Genomic DNA, 24,953 nt, shown 5'->3' with positions numbered 1-24,953 from the left:
CTCTATTGCAAAAGTGTTCATAGAGCAACCCCTCCCTCTGCCCAACCCTGCTTCCATCACTTCAGTACAGATGTCGTTTCCAAGGACACATCCCAATAATTCTGCACACAAATCTCCCACTCGAGTCTCTTTCCCAGGAAACTCTATCTAAGACAGTTGGCATTGCAAGTGAATCCAGAAATGAGACTTTAAAATGGAGTTTTGGAGTTGGATCCCTGCCAGCCAGCTGCCAGACAGACTCCCATCCCTAGTGCTTGGAGAACTGTTAGCACCTGGCTATTGCTGTGCCAATGTGATTACTAATTTGAATCCACTTATGCCAAAGCTGTGTCCCACTTGGTTACCTGTAATTGAAATAAATTAATAAAACGGGGCTTTCTGCATTTATTGAATTTTATCTCGTTATAGCTTGGACAAGACTGCCACCTCCTGGAGAGGCTAATGAATACTGGGGGGCTGAGGTGTTCTCATCCATTTGGAAATCAGTATTACGAAATTGCATCTCGACGCCAACCCCGTATCTCTCCATGAGGTTAAACCAATTCCTGACCCCTCACAACTTCTGTGAACAATTTTTTGCATAGGACCGAGATTTCAAACAACTTGCGCAACACAACTTATTTTTACGTGAAAGTTTAAACAAAAGCTAATATTTTAGAATGCTCAATATGTGCCAGGTGCCTTCTAATTCTCACAACAGCCATCTGAGATAGGAACTATTATCATAAACATAGCCAAGTTACGGATGAGGAAATTAAGTTTTAGTGTACTTAAGGTGACCAGACTTTAAGCGGTAACTACACCAGGTAGTCAGAACTCCAAGGCTGCGGAGCTCCGTACCTAACCGCCCCGCCCGACGTGGGCATGCGCAGAAAAAAAACCCAAGTAAATTCTGTAGAAATTGTAGGAGGCGGGCACTGAGGGGTGTGGTGGGCCTCTAAGATCCCAGCATTCCCTTCGTGCCGCCGCTAACATGGCGGCGCCCATCTTGCGGTGCATTTCCCGTGGCCAGGGGCTTGGTACCCCAGGCCTGTCAGGAGTCTCACCCCTGGGGCTGCGTGAGGCCCACTCGGGCGCTCAGGGGTTGCTGGCGATGCAGAAGGCTCGGGGTCTGTTCAAGGAGTTCTTCCCTGAGAGGGGTACGAAGACAGAGCTCCCAGAGCTCTTCGACCGTGGCACGGCGGGCAGTTTTCCCCAGACCATCTACTGCGGCTTCGACCCCACGGCCGACTCGCTTCACGTGGGGCATCTGCTGGCGCTGTTGGGCCTGTTTCACTTCCAGCGAGCGGGCCACAACGTGATCGCCCTGGTGGGCGGCGCCACGGCGCGCCTGGGAGACCCAAGCGGCCGTACCAAGGAGCGCGAGGCGCTGGAAGCAGAGCGCGTGCAAAGCAACGCGCGCGCCCTGCGCCAAGGGCTCAAAACCTTGGCGGCTAATCACCAGCAGCTCTTCGCTAATGGGCGGACCTGGGGCAGCTTCACCGTGCTGGACAACTCGGCGTGGTACCAGAAGCAGGACCTGGTGGACTTCCTAGCGGCAGTGGGCGGCCATTTCCGCATGGGCACGCTACTAAGCCGGCTGAGCGTGCAGACTCGGCTCAAGAGCTCCGAAGGCATGAGTTTGGCCGAGTTTCTATACCAGGTGCTCCAGGCCTATGATTTCTACTACCTGTTCCAGCATTATAGATGCCGGGTCCAGCTGGGTGGATCTGATCAGCTGGGCAATATCATGTCCGGATACGAGTTCATCCATAAGTAAGCGCGTTTAGACCTGGAGAAATCCTAGACCAAATAATTTACACACGAATAGCCTGTGTTGCATTGTTAGCATTGTGGAATGACGCCCTTCGTTCCTGCCCTTGTTGGTTCTATCTCCATTAAGGGTCCGTAATGGGATTAATTTAATATCACTGGCTAATGAGAACTAAAGGGCTGAAGTAATGGTATTAGGTATGGGACATATTATAGAGCTCTGCAGGAAATAGACCCTCCTAGTCAGGATTCGGATTATGTGTTTGCTGCTTTTAAGAAGCTTCTTCTGTGTTTCTGATTTGAAAGACTGCTTGTCTTCACTTATAACCTGAACGTGACTGGGCCTCTTTGAGTAGTCTCTGCTTTGCTCCGCACCTTCCGTGAAGCTAAGTGTTAGTCATTGGTTAGCATCTCAAAAAAATTTTTTTCAGCACCAAATATTTGGCGAATAATGTAGATTTCAGTGGCACTTTCTTGAGGGAGATGAACTACAGGACTAGCTCATGTGCTACTGATTTTTAAAATCCCTTTAAGACACCTCTTTTAGTGTCTCTACCTGACTCCTCTTTACCCAGTTTTCTCTCCCCTTCCTACCCAACCTTTAAAAATGTCTAGGCCCCAGTTATGCAGCACTTCCCCTTGGCTTGCCCAGAGTCACTGGTTCAATTGCAGCTCAGAATGACAAATGTCACAATAGAGTGCTGTGAAAGCAGTTAGATGGACAGGAATCCAGGTTTAGGAGGTCAAGGAGGTTTTCTTAGAGCAAGAAACCAGACTGAAATCTGAGAATGATTAGCAGAACCTACCACCACTTGAGCTTAAAGCACATAATAAAGTTCTTCTTTATGCATAGGTTGACTGGAGAAGATGTATTTGGAATCTCTGTTCCTCTAATTACAAGTACAACTGGAGCGAAACTGGGAAAGTCTGCTGGCAATGCTGTGTGGCTAAACAGAGATAAGACATCTCCTTTTGAATTGTATCAATTTTTTGTCAGGCAGCAAGATGATTTGGTAGAAAGGTGAGTTCTTAATTGTGTGCTGAGAAAAATTAAGTTCATTAAAGCTCATGATAAATTTTAGCCATTGAATCTCTCTGTACCCTTCATAGTTTTTTTGTTTTGTTTTAACGTAGATTCTATTTAAGGCTAGTACATCACAGAACATTGTAGTTAAACACTTTTTGTTGGTTAAAGCAGAAAACCACTGTGGGTGCTAGAAAACTTAGAGCCAAGTTTGTGATCTACATCTAGCAGGTTCTTAGGACATTATTGCTTGCATATTCTAGTTTTTTACTCCTTTCACCTTAAATTTGACTTTTATTTCACCTTTGTCTCTAAAGTTCCTTTTCTTTAACATAAAAGAAGATCCTTTTGAAGGTCCTTTTTTAAAGTGATTTTCTTATTAATTCACAATATCTTAAACTCTTAGAAGAATATAAATTAATGAGAAATACACCACAACAAAGGAGTGAATTTTTCAAAAAAATATCATTTGACATAACTATCATCAAAATAACTTAGGAATAATTCTTAAAATTTTTTAAATGTATAATACTTGCCTGCAGAACATTGAAAACCACTATTGAGCAAAAATAAAGAACGCTACATGAATGGAGAGTTCTCTTGGAGGGTAAACGCTTGAGGATTGCCAGAGGTGACCAAAAGTGGGATTTGGATGTGTGCATAACAGTTGGTATATAGGGTAGGAAGGCCCAGGAGGCAAGAATTAAACAAGATGAGGGCCTGGAGCGAGAGTTCAGTCCATTTGGGGGACCACTTGCCTGAAACTAATTTCAGGAGTGTCTCTTTAAGGAGGCCAGTGATGCTCAGTGAGGCCAGCTGCCTGGGGCTATAGCCTAGATAGAAATTCCAAAGAATATTATGTTGGAGAGCCCTTTGTTTAATCTCTGGAGAGGTAAAGTGGGTCAGAGTCAGTAATGTCTGGCGATCCAAAGGGAACGAGAATAAATTCAGTGAGGAAAGAGATTTGGGAGTTGCCCAAAGGAGTCCCGTGTAAGTATTAATGACTGTGAAGGCGTATCTGGAGGCCCCAGGAGAAGGGGGCAGTGGCCAGTGAAATCAGCCTGCCAGTGGGAGCATGGTTGGTCTCCCCAGCGAATATGTCCCCATCTGGATATCCTCCATTGTTTGGTTTGGGAGCAGAGAATAGTCGTCTATCACAACTTTGGCTGCTGCTGAGGAGATGGGAAGTCCCCTCAATTAAGCCCAAACTGTTAAGGCATTAATTCCTTGGTGACCCAAGGTTGTGTAGGCCCATTTTTCAAGCTGATAGGAAGGGTCTGTGCTGGGCAGTGTGGTGGCTTAGTGAGGGAATCTGCAGTACTGTTGAAAATGGCTTCCAGCACAGAGCAGGTAGTCTGAGCAGAAACATAAGACTTAACAATGATAGGAATTGGGGACTCCTTCCATGTCTGGGCCAAATGGGCTTGTCTTATATGAGAAAATTGTCCCTTAGCCATTGGCCAGACGAAACCGCGAGGCCATTAGCAATAACCCAGGAGTCTGTGAAAATATGGATCTGCCAGAGGCCTCTTTATGGCTCCCTAAGGGCTAAGTGAACAGCTACAAGTTCTGCCAATGGGGCTGAGCCGGGACTGCCTTCTTCAATTAGAGAGGTGCCTGAGACCGGGGGAATGTTACAGCCCTCCAGCAAGCTGCAGTGCATACGTGGTGGTGCTGCCATTGGTGAAGAATATGGATTCCCTGTCCGTCTCAGACAGTTGGTCCCAACGGGCTCCCCAAGCAGCCAGAGGAAGAGGAAGGAGCTGATCATGAGGGAAGCTACACCCTCCTATAATTTTTTTTTTGATTTTTCAGATATATAATTATAACTCTGAATCATAATATAGTTTTCCCTACTTTTTATTTATTTATTTATTTTTGGCTGTGTTGGGTCTTTGTTGCTGTGCATGGGCTTTCTGTAGTTGTGGCGAGCGGGGGATACTCTTCGTTGTGGTGCATGGGCTTCTCATTGTGGTGGCTTCTCTTGTTGTGGAGCACGGGCTCTAGGCGCATGGGCTTCAGTAGTTGTGGCACGTGGGCTCAGTAGTTGTGGCTCCCGGGCTCTAGAGCGCAGTCTCAGTAGTTGTGGTGCACAGGCTTAGCTGCTCCCTGGCATGTGGGATCTTCCCGGACCAGGGCTCAAACCCGTGTCCCCTGCATTGGCAGGTGGATTCTTAACCACTGCGCCACCAGGGAAGCCCCCTCCTGTGATTTTTAAAGGCTTTCACATCAAGGTTAGCCCTCTCCTGAAGGTACCATTTTCATTTTACCAAGGAGGCATCAGTTGTGGTGTTAAGCTTCTGCCAGAGGCATCTCTAACCCAGGGTGTTAGGGAGTAGTATTGATTGGGGGCCAGTTAGGGCCTCAGTTTCTAAAAGAACCCTGTAGAATCCTTTGGGGTTAGGCACTTAATCCAAAACCCCATAGGAAATCAGGTAGACTTATGTTTGGTCCAGAGACTCCAAGGGGGCATAGTCAGATATGGTCAAGCACTGACTTGGAATGTGGAGCCAGGTGGGACTAAAGGTAGGGCTCGTTGGACTGCCTGCTGGGCAGCTTCCAAAACACATTGTTGTGCCTCGCCCCAGTGGAAGGTGGCAGACTTGCATGTGATTGTGATTGTGGCAAAGAATTAGTGAGCGGTGAGGGCGTTGCCTCCAGAACATGAAAAGGCCTGGTACCTGTTATATCTGAGTACAGTGGTGGTTTAATGAGTAATTTCCTCCATGCACAGGAACACTGTCAGTGCTCTCCAGTGCCTTTTGAATGGTTTTGACAGTCCCAGTAAGATGTAGGAGCACTACCCCGTGATTAGAGGGAGCATTTTGTAAAAAGAATTCTCTGGACTCAGGGTCAAATGGGACTTCTTCAGGGTTAGAATGAAGAGGGGGTCACTTGAGTGAGTCTGGTCATAGAAGTGATAAACCCACTGGACCATGCCACTTTTGCACAGCAGGAGACAGGCCTAATCTCATGTTTTCCATTCATGGTGAGCCTTGGAATGTTGGTACTCAGCGACACTAAGCAACATCCAGGAAGCATCCATAGGAGTTCTGTGTTATCAAGTAGCTGGTGTACCTCCTCAGGGGTCTTACGAGGCATTGGCACAAGATGTTCAGGACATTTATATTTGTCCATTGTTTAGCAACATCATACCAGGTACTGGACCCACGATATCCCATCGAATTTGGGGGACAGAGAGTGACAGCAAGCCTCGACTGTATTTCCCCTTTTGCTCTGCCAATAGTTTCCTGTTACAAGGCTGTTCCATTCATCCAGGTTAGGAAGTGTAATCCCATTATGACCCACCAGTCCCAGGGGAAGGTCTCCCTCCTTCTTACCTGTGAGAATTATTCTTTCCTCTTGCCTTTAGCTCAGAGCCTCAGCTTGGGCAGTGATAATAGCCTTGGGGTCCATTCCACCCTCATTAGCTTTCCTTGGCCTTGAGATGTGGAGGACCTTCATGTACATTAGTACTCAATCAACGTCTGTATAATTTGTGGTCTGATCATCTCATTATATGGCCTTGATCACTGATCACACTGCTCTGTGGAGATCATTGAATTATGGCAGCAGTGACCTTTGGGGATGGATACCGCTGGCAGCACAGCAGAGGCAATATGCAAAAGGCATAGAATGATAGACCTCCAGCATGCATTGCTGTCCTCCCAAATGGTGTTGCCCACCTGGGTTAGCCAGTTAGTAAACTAGTCAAAGCTAAAGGGAAATCATGCAGTCCTGCCAACTATGCCATTGCCAGTTGTTGTGTGGGCCTCAGCCTGTTGGTAGTGATACCATGAGCTAGAAATGCCTGGGGGTGCTCACCTCGGTCCATACTATGTAGGAGCCCTCACACACATTTCCTGGGCCAGAGCCAACCTTGCGGCTGGACCAGTGCTGTGGTCCTTATGATTGTAAGAGACAGCTCAGCAATAATCATCAGGGAACTTTAAAAAAAGATTTGTTACTTACAGTTTCTGAAGGGCACATGGCACTACAGGGGCCACACAGTGAGTCAAGGATGGGGAAGGAGGGAGCATGGGCCCGGAGCTCTGTCCTTATTGGGGTGCCTAGGATTTCGCAGGTTCACTCTTCACTGGCTAATTTAAAACGTAGAGTGAGAATTAGGGAGTGGGAAAGGTGAAGAGGGGTCACTCAAGCAGTCAGTTATCTCGGCTACCCAGGGCTTTCTGAAAGGGGACTTTCATGAGTGGAGGCAGCCTGGTTCCTTATCTGGTTGGTTTGGTACTAGCTGTGTCATACATTTGGCAGTATGCTTATTCGAGATCGATGTCTTTGAAATGGATACCTTGGCATTAAGCAATCAAAAGCTTAATGTCAAGCACTTACATTACAGGTATAGAACCACTTGGAAAAATATGTGGCTCTGCTTACTCAGGTCAAATACTTATGACTTGTGATCAGCAGTCCCTCCCCCTGGGCACATCCCTAACGGATGAGTGCACATGTGCACACCATCAACCACTGCCCAAGAGTAGGAACAACACGAATATCCACACTAGAATAAATACATTACAAAGCATTCATAACATGGGATGTGTACTCAGCAGCTGTACACACAGCAACATGGGTGAATCACCAACATAATGATGTGCCAGAGTAACCAAAAGATGTATATTCTGTATGATTCTGTTTATATAAAGTCTAAAAAGAGGCAAAACTAAGTGATGCTGTTTAGGGAGGCATATTGAGATGGTAAAAATATAAAAACAAGGAAGTAATTACCATGAGAAGTCCAAAGAGTGGTTACCTTGGAGGGGTGAGGGGATTTGGGTAGGAGCAGTGTTGTACACCTAGACGGGTGATAGTTACACAGCTTTTTGCTTTATGATTCATTAAACTATGTCTGTTGTTTGTGTATTTCTCTGTGCTTTTCACCAAAGATAAGATTTTAAAAGATGATACATATAAAATATTTGTCAGTTTTTAAATTACACAGTTTTTATTTATGAGTACATACACAGAAAACAAAAATATAAAAACATGCTTGGGAAGGATGCCTACAAATTTAGATTAGTGGTTGTCTCTGGGGCAAGAAGGAGAATATATCTGAGGTGGATGGGGCCCTCATCTATATCTATACTATTTTATGACTTTTTTAAAAAGGAAGGATTTGAAACAAAGATGGCAAAATAGTAACATCTTCAGTCAGGGTGGTGTGTGTATTATTGTCATTTTCAGTACATTTCTGTATGTTATATTTCATAATTAAAAATAAGTTCTAAAGTAAGCAGGATGTCCTTTAAAGGGTAAGGGAGCTGGAGATAAAAATTAGGTATGTTATATAAATCTAACGGGATTTTTTTTTTTGTCCCAAAGGTACCTGAAGCTCTTCACTTTTCTGCCCCTTCCAGAGATTGACCACATAATGCAGCTGCATGTCAAAGAGCCAGAAAAGCGGGGTCCTCAGAAACGACTTGCTACAGAAGTAACAAAGCTTGTTCATGGACAAGAAGGGCTGGACTCTGCTAAAAGGTGGCCTCTTAGAATAATGAACACTTGATTAATTAGTTAAGAGACTGGAGGACATCTGGAGCCAATGTTTTAGTCATCTTTTACCACTAACAAGGACTGTCAGCGTTAGCTGCTTTAAAGTACTAGCCTACATTTACTAGAAAGAAAGATTATCCTGAATTAAGCTTATAAATTATACAAGATCAATGTTGCTGTTTGAAAAACTTTCCATCTGGAACATAATGGGTACTTCATAACTGGTTTTTGGGTGTTAGAACACATGTCTAAGTAAGCACTTAACATGATGTGGCTCTCAAAATGTGTTTTTCAGGTGTACACAAGCCCTTTATCATAGCAGCATAGAGGCACTGGAGGTCATGTCTGATCAAGAGTTAAAAGAACTGTTTAAAGAAGCTTCATTTTCTGAATTAGTTCTTGACCCTGGAACAAGTGTCCTAGATACGTGCCGCAAAGCAAATGCCATTCCAGGTGGTCCCCGAGGGTAAGATTGTTTAACTTTTAGGTTCACAGTTATAATTCACAACCTGTGTTTCTAGAGGTGGTGTTTTTCCTGATAATGGCATCTCATTCCTTGTAGAAGTTAAGTCTGAGAATCAAGTGAAAACTGAGTACTTACTGCTGAAAATACCTTAAATTTTCTTTAAAATCTAGTATTACTATAGTCTCTCTAATTAGTCTAACCTGGTCAGTTTTTTCTCCAGCATTGGAAAAGGCTTACGTTTAAGTGACCACTATTGTATAAATACACTGGGATCAGTCAGCTTAGGGATGGTCACAATTTGAGAAGATCACAGGAACAGAGGCCCTAAGTAAACAGATTCACACACCCCTCTCACATTCAGTCTGTATCCTCTTTATTCTGGGGAGTAGTGGGGTTGCCCAACCTATTTAAAATATTAGTTGAATTTCTCCTTTAGAACGTTAAAGGGGAGGCAGAATCTAATAAACATGAAGATAACAATTCAGTGCTAAATGGTTTCAATAGGAGAGCCTTTGAAATTTAAATGAAATAATGAGGTATCTGTATTATTGGGAGCGGTCAACAGTGATTAGATTTATCTAGTTACTGAACATTTTTATTTTTCAGGTATCGGATGATAACAGAAGGTGGAGTCAGTATAAATCACAGACAAGTAACAAATCCTGAGAGTGTTTTAGTTGTTGGACAACATATTCTTAAGAATGGGCTTTCGTTACTTAAAATAGGAAAAAGGAACTTCTACATTATAAAATGGCTTCAGCTATGATGAAAACTCCTTCCAGTGGTTCAAACTTATCCATCATTCATTCTCAAGATGTACGAATTTATACCTTCACTTATGCAACTCAAAGACAAAGAATGGAGTGTACTCTAGGCCTCACAGTGTGAGTAATTTCATTATTTATATAGGTTGGTTAAGTTTGTGTAATAGTGGGATATTTTATTTCCTGATCCTTAAACATTAAGGACTACCACAGAAAAGCATGATTTCTAGAGTTAATCTCTATTTTAATAATTATGCTTTATGAAAAACTAAATGCTGTCTTTCCTATCCTGTCCTTGCTGTTTTGGAGATGAGGAGGAACAATGAAAAAGAGGTAGTATAAGTAATTGTGGATACTTTTATATCAGGGGTATATCTCATTAGAGGTTTTTTGTTGTTTAGGAAGCAAATACAGCTCTCCGTAAAAAGAGAGAAAAGTTAGAGGAAGCCATAGCTGGCATTAGAAATTACAGTAGAAATAGTTTCTTTTCAAGGAAAAGAAAAGTCAGTACTTGATTTTTAAGAAAGTTTCTAATTCAGTTTTCCAGTCCCTTGACTGTGTTTCCAAATTAAATTTACTCATAGCCTTGTTTTCTAAAATTCAGTAAAAAAAAGGTAGCAATGTCTTATAAATTTATCAACTTTTAAATTAGTTTTAAGTTTCAACTTATGTCCCCAAGCAGATTGCAGCTTGAGATGAACTGAAAAGTTAAGTAACCAACAAGATAAAATAGAGGCAAAATATATACACTAAATATCTAATCATTTGAGAATATCAAAAGACATTCCAGTAAGGGAAGTTTTCAGGTCAAATTTAAAGGATTTGGAATCAAGACTTAGTTAAATTAAGCTCTACATTCTTTAGGCAAGTTGATTCTCCAGAACTATTTCCAACATCTGAAATATCAAAGGTAATAGCACCCCTATTTCCCCTGAGCATCAAGTGAAGCACAAAATAAACACAAAATGGTTTGCAATCAGATGTGTTCTAGAAAAATCTTACAGGCAGCAAAGCATGGCTTTAGAGTTCAAATTCTAGCTATTTACTACCTGGATTACTTGGAGCAAGTCATTATCTTCATATGCAAAAAATGGAGATGTAATAATACCTCAGTCAATTATGAAAATCTAAAAAGAAGAAAGTCATAAAACTTTCATACAGTATAAGCTGTATTGCTATGTTCCAAAGTAGATTTATATGTTAAAAAAGCTATAGTTTATCTAAACCTTCTTCTGGGAGTAAAGTTAGGAAGAATTCATTTATTGACAAACTTTAATGTCACTTCATACCAGCAAGTTTATTTACATAGTAAGAACATACAGGTATCCATTATAAATGTCAGAGATCATCTCTGCATTTCAGAACTTTACTCAGTTTAAGTGTCAACAAAAGGAGGTTTTCTCTTTGCATACCTCTTGTCTCTGTTTTTCTTTGTACACGGTGTATAGTACTAGCAAGTGCATTATCATAGCAGGTAATGTTTTCAATTTGAAATTTGCTGGAGCAAGGTGCATTGTAAGTTTTCTTCCCCCCTTACAAATTAAAAAAGCTAGACTAGAATGGAAGTCATCTGATCTATCTGAAACAAGTAAATCATGGATGGCTATAATTTCAAAACTGAGGTTTAATAATGGCAGAGTGATTTTAAAGTATGCTAATAAACATTCTGGAAGCATGTATTCTATGAAGATGGTACTGCTAAGTATAAGTAGTACCATATCATATCAGACTGAATCTGTTTTTTTATGCTTGAGATCAGTTGCTGAGTCTCTTGTCTCTTAGTACAGTAAATGGGTGCCATTAGCCAAGAGTAACAGACATATTCATATGTTCCTGCCAATAGTCCTTCATAAATGTCGTAACTTAAAAATAGACTTTAATATCTGTAATATGTAATTTATCATTTTAAAACTTATAATGTAATTCATATCAAGAATCACCTGGGGAATTTTGGTAAAATGTGTATATGTTCTAAACCTTACTCCCAACCCCTGAAAGCCTTTAGGAGTATGTGTGTGTGTCAGGATGTTTTTCCTTAAATAATAAAGCCCCACCATTACTTCCTATTCTAATGTACTTTGTTGGTGTGAAGCAAAAGTAACTATTAACAACTAATAGGAAGAAGATACACTTAAAATCGCCACAGTATTTGGTTTTAAGTCCCACCTCCAAGTGAATCTTCGAAGCATGGTCTGAGGGCTCCAATTTAAAAATGTATCTGAATTATTACTATTATATTTGAAAACCAAGGGGAATTTATTAGGACTTCTGAAAACTAAAAGGAAAGATGGTCATTACCAAGTCTTACTAGATAATCAAGGCTAGATGTTCTTAATGCAGGAAAACATAACTCATGCTTCCAGGTTTAAGTAAGATCAAAGATAGTGTAATTTTTAACGCACCAGGGGAATGTGGATCCAGAAGTGGAAGGACTGTAGCTACACATTATGCACATCACATCATTGTCAATGTTACAGATCCTCTCGTGTGTTCAGCTTTCTTACAAACACATCAAAGGTTTCAGAGAAGCTCAATAAAACTAAATCAAAGAACAGGTGGAATAGTGACTGACTACTGAGTAACTTGTCAACCCACCTCTTTCAAAGCCAGTTCGGTTTAAATAATAGTGCATGCATTATAGTCGTATGACATGGTGTCTTGGTGCATTCTTCTTGAAGGGCTATGGCAGCAGCTTTAAGACTACTAGCAGATTACACAGGTCATCTTATCCACAGACAAACTGCTTGTACAACTAGAACTATTAACAGTTCTTTTTAAGTTCAGATGAAACTGTCACAAGATAGACGATGTATTTTATATATACTAGGAAATTTTAGAAACAGCCATTTATTATTTGGATTAAATGTGTGATTCGTTCTGCAATACAGAGTATAATTTTCAGTTTATAGCCAGTCTTCACATGAGCAGATTCATACCATTGCAATACACAGGAGTTCATAAATAAAATTCTACTCAAGTAGGCAGTAACTAGCAAGTCAGTGAAGTCTCAGTATTACATAGTTCTCTTCACCAAAGATGAGTCTCTCGGATTTCAGCAATAATTTGACTGGCTCCTTGTAATGCCTGCATTAAAGAAAATTGTAAAAATTATAAATGCTTAAGTTATAATAACAAGGAATATCAAAGAAAGAATCTGAATTAATGTGGGATAACCTCTCCACTTTATATGTGGTTGATTTATACTAACCAGTGTCTTCTCTGAAATTTGAATCTAATCAAGTGCCAACAGAAAAAAAGATTAGCCATCATACAAAGACTATATATATGTATCTCCAAGGATCAGGATGCATTTTAAACAATAAATGTTTATACCTACAACCCAAGTAAGAAAATTCAAAAAAATTCACAGTAATTACCTTCAGCATATCAGCTGCTTCTTTCCTGCGCTGTGCCATGTCCTCGGATTCAGTCAGAAGATCATCCAATAAGGATGATTTATACAGCTGTCCTACTAACTCACTCTGAAGAGTATCTTTTACATGATTAACCAAAAAATGCATTACTGCCTTTGGCACACTGCAAAACAATCAGATAATCCATTTGATTTAGAATAAAAACGTAAATTTTTAAAAATATTTGTATTTTCAAAACAGATTATGAAATCATCTCGCAGTATTCTAGTCTGATTTATATAACAGTACTAACCTGTCTTGAATATTCTTTCTGACAATAAGAAAATAAGATTTGATGAGTCGTTCAATAACTTCACAGTCTCGCTGTTCACGGGCAGATAGTTTTCGTGCAACAGGTACTGGCTAAGTGGGGTGAGGGGGAGAAAAAAGTTACTTTTGTGCCATTTTGAAATGACAACATTTAACATTCAATAAGTTTTTGAGACTTCAGTTCCTTTTGTCTTTTAAAGTGTTTTCCTGGTAATTTGGTTATTTGTCCTCAAGCAAATTCTGCAGCTTACCACATCCAGCAAATTCACAGCATGGCCTTTTTGTGGACTGGCTGGCATAATTGGAATTGGTTTTGATTTTTCCTCAGCTAGTAACTCCTCAGCTTTTGAAGTTTTCAGCATTCCTCTCCAGTTGCCTGTTGTTGGTTCTTGAACACTATCTCCAACCCCACCACCTCCAGATGCAACCTGAAAAAACATATTCCAAAACCTATACCAACCATATCAAACTGATACTAACTAAACAAAGTTAATTTAATTTCCTTTGACAGCAGTCAAGGAGAATACACATCCAGTAACCACCTGGAGTTTAATCTATTCAGAGAGATGACAGGGTCAGAAAGAGATGATGGGTGGCACGTATAACTGGAACCCTGAGCTGTCTAAATAAGAGGTTCGGACTTCCCTGGTGGTGCAATGGTTAAGAATCCACCTGCCAATGCAGGGGACATGGGTTCGAGCCCTGGTCCAGGAAGATCCCACATGCCGCGAAGCAACTAAGCCTGTGCGCCACAACTACTGAGCCTGAGCTCTAGAGCCCGCAAGCCACAACTACTGAGACCTCGTGCCACAACTACTGAAGCCCATGATGCCTAGAGCCTGTGCTCCACAACAAAGAGAAGCCACCGCAGTGAGAAGGCCGTGCACTGCAACGAAGAGTAGCCCCCACTCGCTGCAACTAGAGAAAGCCCACAGGCAGCAATGAAGACACAACACAGCCCCAAAAAAGTGTATTTGTAAAGAAAATAAAGAATGGCAGAAGTAACACTGTGGTTTATAAATAAATAAATAAGAGGTTCTGTTGTAAACTGTTTGCAAGGCCTCAGCCAGTATATTTTAAATTCCTTTTTTATTATTTGCTAACTTCTCAAAATTTTTCCTCTTCTCCAACTCCTCTAACACTAGAGATTGTGTAAAATGTAGAAGCTACCCTTTAAAATAGGACTGCTCATTAAAAGCACAAGAAAAACCAGAACTGCTATTCACATTATTTCTTCAAAGTAACTTTAAACACTGTTGAACTATGATCTCTCTGAAAGGTCAATGAACTCATTCTCCAAAACTTAAGACTTTATATATTTCTCAAATCAGTTTATGTTCCTAATAGTCAATACCATAGGATAAAAGTAGAAATCCTTTACTTGAGAAAGGATCTACTGAAAAAAATCTAGTGCTACCATTAATCACAAGTGCTCCTGCACCTTCTTTTTTAGGATATCTGTTAGTCTTGATTTCTAAAAGAAAAATAACTGTTTAGGATAATGGGGAAAACAGTAATTCATCAACATTTAAGAGATGTTTTTAGATGTTCTTTAAGATTTTACAATCTAAAATGGAGATAAAATGGCATCCAGAATTATAGATAGAAATAAAAATGGCTTATATAAATTTAACAGAGGAGTATTACAGCAATTGTTAAAAAATGTTTTGGGTATCATTCTGAATCAAAACACTGGACAAAATTTGTCTCTAAAATGTAGTTAAGATAATGTATATCAATATACAAGTAGTATATTTATACATTACTTTTAAAATGAGTGTATTTTTAAATGCGTGTTAACTATACGTGAATGATAGATCATATGAAATCTTAAGGAAAGTGAGCAAATTCAGAGTGATACCAGGAGTTAAATAAAAAGCAATGATTTAGATGGTTCTCTTAAGACCTTAGCACAGTGGGCTGAGAGAAGATAAGACATTTATAAGGTTTTATTTGAGGTTCAGAATCTTAAACCTGGACAATAAGTAAGGAAAGGAGCTAAATGGCAAAAAAAAAAGCTAAAAATATCGGATCTGAATAACTTACAGATTAATTTTTTTAAAGGTTATCAAGAATTGGCAACAGTCTCAAACTCTCACAGTCCCCCTGTTTGTTCTGAATTTGCTTAAGCTGTTGAGGCACATGTTAAACTACTAAATATATTTAGGGTGAAAAGAGCAAACTGAATGAAAGCATAAGAAAGAAGCCCTAGAGGATTCTCCATTAGCACTGCACAGATCTCAGAACCTTTAAAGAGGAAAAGTCCAAAAGTACAGTTTCCATCTCCAGAATTTTAATTCTGTACCAAAATATTAAATTCAACACTATTCTTGAAGGTAATAGAAAACAGTGGGAAAGGCTGTTGTTACTATTTAAAACAATGTTGAAACTAGAATTAATACCATCTTAGAAGTTAGTTAGATAAGAGAAACATTAAAAACATAACACAGACAACAAGAGATAGATGCCACTGTTACAAACAAGTTCTTCAGTGGTTTTGAAGACAGTGTTTTGGTGAGAACCAAAGGTACCAACGTTTTCATTCTGAAGCAAGACTCACATTTTTAGTTTCTCTTCTGCTGTCCTGAATTAACTGTTAAAAGATACGTTAAAACATGCAGTTTAACAAGCAAAATTTAAATACTCATGGCTTGAAAATTTCCTCTTTAAATTCTTTTTCTGTGTGCATAGTCTATATTGCAAGCAAAAGCATGTCAACAATAATTTATTTTATGAAGTATACACTGTTAAATGATTTTAAATTTCTATTAGACTAAAATTTGACCTTAGCACAATATCCCATATTAATATTCTGCTGTTCCGTGTACTGTTTCCAGATGATTATGTTGCACCAAACTAGGCATGCAGGCTTAGATTAAGAATCAGAACAGACCTTGCCATCAGCCTCAGCAGAAGCAGCAGGGGAGGGCTCCTGGGAGGCAGGTGCCAAAGCACTTGGAACTTTAGAAGACTAAAGGCAAAAAATGCAGGGAAAAAAATCAAGGATGCCAAAAATGCATTCAGAAACATTCTATAAATATGAATTTTCCCCTCTGTATAATAACATGAAAAACAAAAGTAATGGGACATAAAATTAATGTTTATTTTGCCTTATTTCCTGTACTATTGTCACCTTTGTTTAAGGCTTTCTTCAGATGAATTCCTAAGAAAAATCCAAATCCAAAAACTTCATTTTGATTTTTGGAAGTTGATAAGATCTTTTCTGGTAAAGAATTCAAGGTAACAGATTTTTACACAAAAATTTTAATATCTGCAACTATTACAGGTAACTAAAACCTGGTATGTACATAATGTCATCTTCCCTCTCCAAAAAAACCTTCTTGTTATAATAAAGTCATTAGTCATTTCAACTAATTTTACAAAGTTGATAAAGTCATTGAATTTCTGTTAAAGCCTTGATACTTAAAATCCACCTTTAAGCATTTATTCCTATGTATTCAAAATATTTTATCTTTAAATTACTCAAAGCCTATTTTTAAACTTGCATACCTTTACTCAAACAATGAAATAGTGCCAATGGAATATTAAAGTGAGAAGAAAAAATTACTCCTAGAACTGAGTAATATTATGAGGCTTACCAGTCCATCTTTGCATACTGGGAATATGCTTTAAAAACATTTTTTACCTTGTCTCGTGATACAGCTGAAGGTAATTCTCTTGCTAGCCTGTTTCTCCTTTGTTCCTATAAAACACAACCAAGCAGAAGATTCATGATTATCAGAACACAGAGATGTAAGCCTACTTTAAAAAAATGTTCAGCTTAATTGAAAAGTGTGAATAACTTACAGTATATCCTCTCACTGTTGGGACTCATGCCATAATTATATTTTAAAACAAACATTTAACCCAATGCTTCTCAATCTTTTTTTCTGCCCCAACACACCTGAGGGATATAATACAACGTCAGTAACATTGGCTTCCTGTACCAGGGGTTCTCAAGCGGACCAACATCATCTCTGCCTTTCCCACCAAGTTAAGAATCACTGATTTACTGTTCCCACATCAAAGTGTACATAAGCCTTCAGCATACCATATAGAATTTGAAGTACACAGATCACAGAAAAATTAAGTAAGCAAAACCTTTAAAAATCATTCTAACCTGCACACATTTGTGTTAAATTCACACACAAAACCATAAGAAATATCTATAAGAGTGTTCTGTTTTCTTTATCCTTAACTATCTCCAGGAAATAAATGTAATGTTGAAAACTGACAGTCCTTTCTCTAACCTGGCTAATTTTACAGACTGATCACCTGCCCACTCTTCTAATCTGCTAATATTAGCAATGTAATTCTGATACTGAGCTAAAGCAACTGTAAATTCAAATTAATAGGTACTGAACACCTACTGTATGTCAAGCACCATGATAGGTGCAAGACTATGAAAATATAGAAAGATGTAGGTATTAATAGTGGCTCTCTCAAGAGCCAATAGTGGCTCTTCAGGCAGCATCAAATACAGTAGGAAAGTTATTTACATTAAATGAAGTCAAAATGCTCCTGAGCAGAAAGCATTTCATGAACACTCAAACTTGCAAAAAGGTGTAAAATTAACAAAGCTTCACAATGATGTTTCTGGGTAAGAAAATTTTTTAACAGAAATTTTACCCACTTTTCATTTATCCAGTGATAAAAAAATATAGCAGATAATAAAAATATATGGATTTTAACAATCTTCAGAATAAAAAGTTAGCATTTAAATATACATTTTGAAGAAGGACACAAAGCAAAAGGCAGAGGAATCTAGAGACTAGAAATTCTCACCCTAGTCTGTTACCAACCATTTATGACCTTAGCTGGCCCTGGAGACCTGGCTTACTTGCTTTGTTAACTGTATGGGTTACCAACTCTTAACCCCCGGTTTCCTAGTCTATTAACATTACCCTCATAGGGTTGCTATAAAGATTAAATGAGAATATCCGCATAAAGTTCTTTGACACATAGTCTTAAAACCAGAGACATTCATTTGTAAGAAAAATACTGATCTGAAATCATATCATAAATGACCTTGTCAGTATTAGAAAAACTGTTCCACACACAAATTTTCCATGAAGGCTTCAATGTTACAAGAACTAACTCCTATCTTAAGATAGTGTCTGCATGCTAATTTTTAACATAGTAACTATTATCTAGTCCACTTTCTGAGTGTTTTAAAGTGCCTTACTTATATGCATTTTGGAATTTTTTCTTTCTTCTTTTTTCTGGCCACACAGCTTGCAAGATCTTAGTTCCCCAGCCAGAGACTGAACCTGGGCCATGGCAATTCCCTGGAGTTTTTTCTGACAATAGGAGTCACCTCAACTATGTAGCTAAAAAACAGTTCCCTGTACCTGTTACAGAGAAGATGCCCAGCAAAATAAGCACTAAAGTAACAGCTGTTATCATCTGTGGATCTCAGGTTCCTCATCTGTTTAACCAAAGGGTCCCTTCCAGTTTAAACCCAGGGTCCCTTCCAGTTCCCAAATTCCACGTTTACAATATTCTCCCCACCCATATGCATAAGAGGAAATTTGATACAGAAGGGACTCAGGTCTTACTGGACTATGGAATTGCAGAAAATTTTACATTTTGGATCAAAGTGGCAGAGAAAAAACTGCATCCAGATAAATCACTCTATCCACCAGCCTTCGCTTATTATGCAACCTACAACGTTAGCCTCAAATGGAAAAAAAAAAAAAAGGATCCATGAAATGCAGGAACCACGGTAATGGTGAAACAGTACTGTCTTTCCAAATTTACTATAATTTAGGTAATTCTTGGAATGTTTCCTTCACAGCTTTCAGAGTCAAATGAAAACAATTTTAAATATCCACTTTGGGCTTCCCTGGTGGCGCAGTGGTTGAGAGTCCGCCTGCCGATGCAGGGGACACAGGTTCATGCCCCGGTCCGGGAAGATCCCACATGCCGCGGAGCGGCTGGGCCCGTGAGCCATGGCCGCTGAGCCTGCGCATCCGGAGCCTGTGCTCCGCAACGGGAGAGGCCACAGCGGTGAGAGGCCCATGTACCGCAGAAAAACAACAGCAACAACAAAAAAAACATCCACTTTGTTTTACATACTTCAGTCTAATAAACTGCAACAATAGTTACTGAAATGGAGCCAGGCAGTCCTTCAACACTAAAACAACGAGTCCCAGATCATTTCCGAGTTACAGTTTCACAAGCAGAAAATGAGAACAATGCCGCCAGGTGGTTTTGAGAATTAAATTTAAGAAAACAATGTAATGCCCTCAGCATACTTCTTAGCATATAACAGACAATAATATGGTGTATATATGTCTTATACTTATTCCTTGCCCAGTAAACTTGATATAACTGAGCTAAAACGATTTTCTCTCAAAAAAAAGACAAATTCGAATTGTATTTACCTCTATATTATTGTTCATTAACCCACAAGCATCAGCAAAGTCCGGATGTTTTGTGTTGATATAAGCCAATTCAATTGCCACTAAGTTATGGACCTAGAAAAAAATAAAATTAGGCTATATACAAAATATGCCAACCTAATTTTGCTTAAGGAAACATATAAACTTATTAAACAGATAATTCTAAAAGACAGTACAGGAAACTGATGCCTAAATAAATACTTGATAATTATACTCCAACTGACAGAGTTTATACCAAATAACAATTTGCTCTATCTTCTGAATTATCTATATTTTAGCATTTAAGATTGCATTTCTGACACTGAAGTAGTTAGAAGTATTTGTTAGGGAAAAAAAAAGTTATCTACCTGATGCATATCTAACTTCCAAGCAACTTTGCTATTAAAACCTTAGATCATCCACTATTCCATGTCAAAAGTTCAGATTCAACAATAAGAAAACATTTCACAATCAGATGTAAGTTAAAGATTTTAACTTTATTTGGGTAAAGGATACATTTAACGACCTGAGATAATGACTGATTAGCCTTAATTATGAAGCACCTAGTTTAAATATATGTGGTTCAATTGGGACAATTGGGACAATAATCAAAAAGGAAAGTTGAAATTAATTTCTCTAGCGTTGTAGAGAGATTAAATTAACTCCTTCATTTGCACTGTCCTTACAAATCTTAGGTATCAGAACAGCATTAAAAGATCAAGAACCAGTGAAAATTATTTATTTAAATGAAATTCCAATGATTCTGATATCAGTAGGTAGAGTCTGAGATCAGGCTAACCATGTTCTTACTCATTTCAATCTGGTGGTTATGCTTGCTAGGGAAACAACTAAGCAGCAGCACTTACATTCTATACTTCCAAGGATGGTTTTGTACTCTTTAAGTAAATGTCCATTGGGGCTCACCATCCGGAGCCAAAGACCCAAATGCACTTTTAGAGACCAGAAAGGAAAAAAAGAAACCAGCCAACAATTAGAGGCATACGGACAATTTCAAATGCTTATTCCATATTTCTGCCAATTTCAGGATTTTTATTTTTAAGGATAGCAACCATGATATTATGGTATTAGGTCATCAAACAAGGAAACTGTACAAATGGCCAAATTACCCTGATGTACATCAGAGTTAAAAAAAAAAAAAAGAGCTTACTATATGAAGGCTCAGTTTACTGAGGCTAAAGATAAAACTAACTTTCCATTAAATCAGTGCTGCTATATAATAAAGCAAAACTACTCAGGCTAACAATGATTAAAATATGAAGAAAAATGCATTTTATACCAGAATTACTGAAGTTTCCTTTGAAATAAGACAAACTTGCTGCTTTTTCTTTTCAATACACTGGGAATCATTATGCCTAAATTCATAAAGCTGTACAAAATAACTTATTAACAGTGATTACAATGATTTATGAAATAATAGCTCACCATTTCATTTGTAACAGGCAACCGTTTACGAAGAAGACAAGTCACTACTTCAACTATGGCATCATGAAGTTTAGGGAACCGCAACAACTCCTATATGTGGTGGAAGAAACAGTCTGTTTTGTTTAAAGGAAAATTAAATAATCTCTGAAGTACTGAATCAGATTTGGACTGAATCAGATTTGGAAGCTACATTTAACTATACTATTTCAAATCACTTTTAGATAAGGGAACTACATTTTAACTTTTAGCCCATCTTCTATATTTCCTCCTTCCCCTTGAAACCACCACCTCATGTCTTTTACTACTTAATCTGAAACCTGTTACATTTCTCAATTACCTGTGTACTGTAATTGCTACAGTGCTGAATGATCCTTTGCATTTCTTCATGAACCAGTTCCACACAACGGAGGCTGGGCTCTTCCAGACGTTTGATTTGCCGTTTGACCAGTAACTCAAATGAAACTTCAGGCACAAACAAAGCAGGACGAGGACCCTAAAAAAATAAAACTATGAGCTCTTATTATAGCCACATATAATTTTGGTTCTTCCCTAAGTTTAAAATAAATCACGTTTTTGGTATTTTTCATAAAAAAGCACTTCGTAATTTCAAGAATGAGAGCAAAATAACAAAGTGTACAATTCATTAAAAAAAGATAAGAGTTATACGGATTAAAAAATAATCTTTAACCTCATTTCAAAAAATTCTAAAAGTTAAGCATACTCACAGTTGCATTTCTAATAGCAGTCAAAATGTCAATAGTGTTAAGGCCACCTAGTGGGTCAACAGATTCTAAGGTTCGCCCAAAAGTCTCATGGAAAATATAACATATTCTAGCACCACCGCATCTGAAAGGCAATGAAGTATATGACTTCTAGTATTACTAAAAGGGAGGAAGCTACAAGTTAGAAGTCTCTCTGTAAGCTTTAAGACTGTCTCAGATGAACAATCACACTTAGACCATTTCCATGTGTTCTCAACTCCATTATGAACCAGTTTCTCTAATTTTTTTAATGGGGAAAGGAGTCATTTCACAAAAGACATTCACATATGCACATGCACACTGAGTAACTGTTCTTTCAGAAAAACATCAGTTATCTAAGAACTACTAAACATTTTTCTCTGCCCTAGTTTTCTTCAACTAGACTATGAGCTCCTTAAAGATAAGAAACAATGTCTTATTTCTATTTATTCTCAATCTGGAGATCAGCAAACTTTTTCTGTAAAAGGCCAGATAATAAATACTTTAGACTTTTCACAACTCTGTCACAACTCGCCAATTCTGCCATTGAGCACAAAAGCAACTACAGACAGTATGTAAACAAATAAGCACAGCTATGTTCCAATAAAACTTATGCCCACTAAAATTTGAATTTTATATAATTTTCGCATTACAAAATATTCTTCTTTGAATTTTTTTCAACCATTTAAAAGTGCAAAAGTCATTCTTAGTCAATGGGCTATATATAGTTTGCCTATCCCTGCTTTAAACAAATTAAATCTCTGGGCCTACATACTGGACACCTTGTGTTTCCTATCTTAATGACTAGAAACCCTGGTTATTATCTTTTATTTTTTTCATTCAAGTCTAGTTGAAAATTTACAAATACATTTATATCTCCCCAAATCATCCCAACTTCTCTGTTTTCACCATCACTATTCACTACTTTCTTACAGTGGTCTAGGCAGAAGATACCAGCCTAACATTATGCTAAGTGAAATAAGCCAGACACAAACGGACAAATATTGTATGATTCTCCTTATATGAAATATCTAGAACAAGGAAATTCATAGACAGAAAGTAAGTCAGAGGTTACCATGGGCTGGGGGAAGAGGGGAGCACAGAGATATTGCTTATTTGGATACAAAGTTTCTGTTGGGATAATAAAAAATTTTGTAAATAGATACTATTTGATGGTTGTACAATACTGTGAATATACTTAGTTCTATGTATTATACTTTAAAATAGTTAAAATTACCAATAACTGGTCTCTCTGCCTCCAACTTTTCCCTTCTCCAAATAGTTTCCATAATGACCAGAATATCTTTCTAAAATGGGTTACTCCTGTGACCAAAAGTGTTTTATTTTTTTATAGTAGGAAGTTCTTCAAATTCTGAAGATACTAGACTTTCCAGTCTTGTTCTTAGACACCTTTCCTGCCTTACCTCCTGTTACAACCCGTCATTGTATATGCCATTCTCCAAATTCGCCCTGCGTTAATCTTTGCTGTTCCAAAGCCTAAAATACCCTTCTACTTACTGCCTTCCCATATTCTATTCAGAACCCAACCCAAATGCATTCCTAACTATGGAGCTCTCCCAATCTTTGAAAGAAATGAAAGTGGTCTCTCTTCAATGTTCTAATAAGGCTTGATTAGGTAATTACAAAGATATTGCTTAATTAACTACTTATAAAACTGTCCATATATGTTATATGCACTTTTCTGGTTATGTATTATATTTAATAAGAAGTATTTAATTAAAAATTATACTCCTTTTGCCACCTAATCAACCCTTGTGTTACCCTGACCTACCTTACCCACTGAACTCTTTAAAGGTTTATCTTAGTAATCTTTATTTCCCTTAATATGCATACATTTAAAACCATTCAGTAATTAGTTTGTTAAATATTCTACAGCATTAACTCACATAGAAGGCTACCTGGGTCACATGAAAGTACATAGAACTTTATATACATACATACAAACACACAGACATGAAGTATGTGTATAATTGGAGAAATCTGAATAAGCTGTGTGGATTGCACCAATGTCCATTTTCTTGCTTTTTATTGTACTACAGATATGCAAGATGTCAATGCTGGGGGAGATGGGGTAAAAGGTGAATGGGACCTCCCTGTACATTTAGTTGCAACTTCCTGTAAGTCTATAATTATTTTTCAAAATTAAAAGATTTTTTTAAAGGTGAGAGTTTAGAGAAATGGATATTCTTTTATACTGCTAGTAGTAAAACAATACAATCGGGGCTTCCCTGGTGGTGCAGTGGTTGAGAGTCCGCCTGCCGATGCAGGGGACACGGGTTCGTGCTCCGGTCTGGGAAGATCCCACATGCCGCGGAGCGGCTAGGCCCATGAGCCATGGCCGCTGGGCCTGCGCGTCTGGAGCCTGTGCTCCGCAACGGGAGAGGCCACAACAGAGAGAGGCCCGCGTACCGCAAAAAAACACAAAAACAAAACAAAACAACAAAAAACAACACAAAAAATACAATCGGGCTTCCCCGGTAGTGCAGTCGTTAAGAATCCGCCTGCCAATGCAGGGGACACGGGTTCGAGCCCCGGTCCGGGAAGATCCCACATGCTGCGGAGCAACTAAGCCCATGCACGCACCACAACTACTGAGCCTGCACTTTAGAGCTCGTGAGCCACAACTGCTGAAGCCCACGCACCTAGAGCCTGTACTCTGCAACAAGAGAAGCCACGGCAATGAGAAGCCCACACACTGCAATGAAGAGAAGCCCCTGCTCGCCATAACTAGAGAAAGCCTGCACACAGCAATGAAGACCCAACATAGCCAAAAATAAACAAATAAAATCAATATATTTATTTTTAAAAATACAATCTACTAATAGTATAGCAATAATAAGAGACTTTGAGGATGTTATATACCCTTTCATCTAGTAATTCCACTTCTAGAAATTTAACCTAAGGGTTTACTTGGATACATGGCCCAAAGATAGTCCATCACAACATTGTTTATATTTGTGTATAACTGAAAGCAAACTGTCAATAGTAGGGGACTGGTTGAACAAATAAGAGTGTATGTCTAAAAAGTAAAATACTATGTAAATCTTAAGACTGAGAGTACAAATATACAATTACTACTAGTTGTTTGTGACATGTTGATTTAAAGAAATGATTCCATAGCATCTGATTTCTAAAGATGTGTATTACAGGCAGTTATATGTTTTAT

General features: G+C 38.7%; 2 protein-coding genes across 18 annotated transcripts in view; one reads left to right on the top strand and one right to left on the bottom strand.

Moving 5' to 3' along the window:
• The first annotated feature begins 900 nt into the window (after positions 1-900).
• On the top strand, positions 901-16,751 carry YARS2 (tyrosyl-tRNA synthetase 2). 4 transcript variants are annotated; one of them, XR_002645188.2, is made up of 6 exons: positions 908-1,755; positions 2,606-2,773; positions 8,117-8,272; positions 8,583-8,753; positions 9,360-9,637; positions 13,715-16,751. XR_002645188.2 is itself a non-coding variant. In XM_022577939.3 (5 exons), exons 1-5 carry the CDS (start codon positions 974-976, stop codon positions 9,517-9,519), a joined length of 1,437 nt encoding a protein of 478 aa, XP_022433647.1. In that variant the 5' UTR covers positions 908-973; the 3' UTR covers positions 9,520-16,751. The 4 variants fall into 4 exon arrangements, 3 of the variants coding, with proteins under 3 accessions (XP_089776615.1, XP_089776616.1, XP_022433647.1); XM_022577939.3 differs by having other exon boundaries at positions 9,360-16,751; XM_089920489.1 differs by lacking the exon at positions 2,606-2,773 and having other exon boundaries at positions 901-1,755; positions 9,360-16,751.
• Positions 12,349-24,953, bottom strand: part of DNM1L (dynamin 1L) — a 59,991-nt gene continuing 47,386 nt past the window's right edge. For 5 of the 14 annotated variants that reach the window (XM_089920485.1, XM_022577932.3, XM_022577933.3 and 2 more), the window contains 11 exons: positions 21,752-21,872; positions 21,364-21,519; positions 21,027-21,116; positions 19,587-19,679; positions 16,847-16,903; positions 16,094-16,171; positions 15,761-15,793; positions 13,452-13,628; positions 13,184-13,293; positions 12,895-13,054; positions 12,349-12,601 (listed from right to left, as the gene is read on the bottom strand). In XM_089920485.1, the coding sequence (XP_089776611.1) occupies positions 12,545-12,601; positions 12,895-13,054; positions 13,184-13,293; positions 13,452-13,628; positions 15,761-15,793; positions 16,094-16,171; positions 16,847-16,903; positions 19,587-19,679; positions 21,027-21,116; positions 21,364-21,519; positions 21,752-21,872 (1,132 nt within the window). In that variant the 3' untranslated portion in view covers positions 12,349-12,544. The remainder of the gene's footprint in view (positions 12,602-12,894; positions 13,055-13,183; positions 13,294-13,451; positions 13,629-15,760; positions 15,794-16,093; positions 16,172-16,846; positions 16,904-19,586; positions 19,680-21,026; positions 21,117-21,363; positions 21,520-21,751; positions 21,873-24,953) is intronic. The other 9 variants (XM_022577937.3, XM_022577934.3, XM_089920481.1 and 6 more) reach the window with 3 other exon arrangements.

This window comes from Delphinapterus leucas, chromosome 11 (assembly GCF_059928025.1).
Source record: "Delphinapterus leucas isolate spDelLeu-1000000601 "Yukka" chromosome 11, BTC_Dleu_Yukka2, whole genome shotgun sequence".
NCBI lineage: Eukaryota > Metazoa > Chordata > Mammalia > Artiodactyla > Monodontidae > Delphinapterus > Delphinapterus leucas.
This window is presented reverse-complemented; position numbering and strand designations above follow the sequence as displayed.

Coding starts and splice junctions, on each gene's coding strand:
- YARS2 (XM_022577939.3), top strand. CDS start 974: ATGGCGGCGCCCATCTTGCGGTGCATTTCCCGTGGCCAGGGGCTTGGT. Junction 8,273..8,582: donor GGGCTGGACTCTGCTAAAAG/GTGGCCTCTTAG, acceptor TGTGTTTTTCAG/GTGTACACAAGCCCTTTATC. Junction 8,754..9,359: donor ATTCCAGGTGGTCCCCGAGG/GTAAGATTGTTT, acceptor TTTATTTTTCAG/GTATCGGATGATAACAGAAG.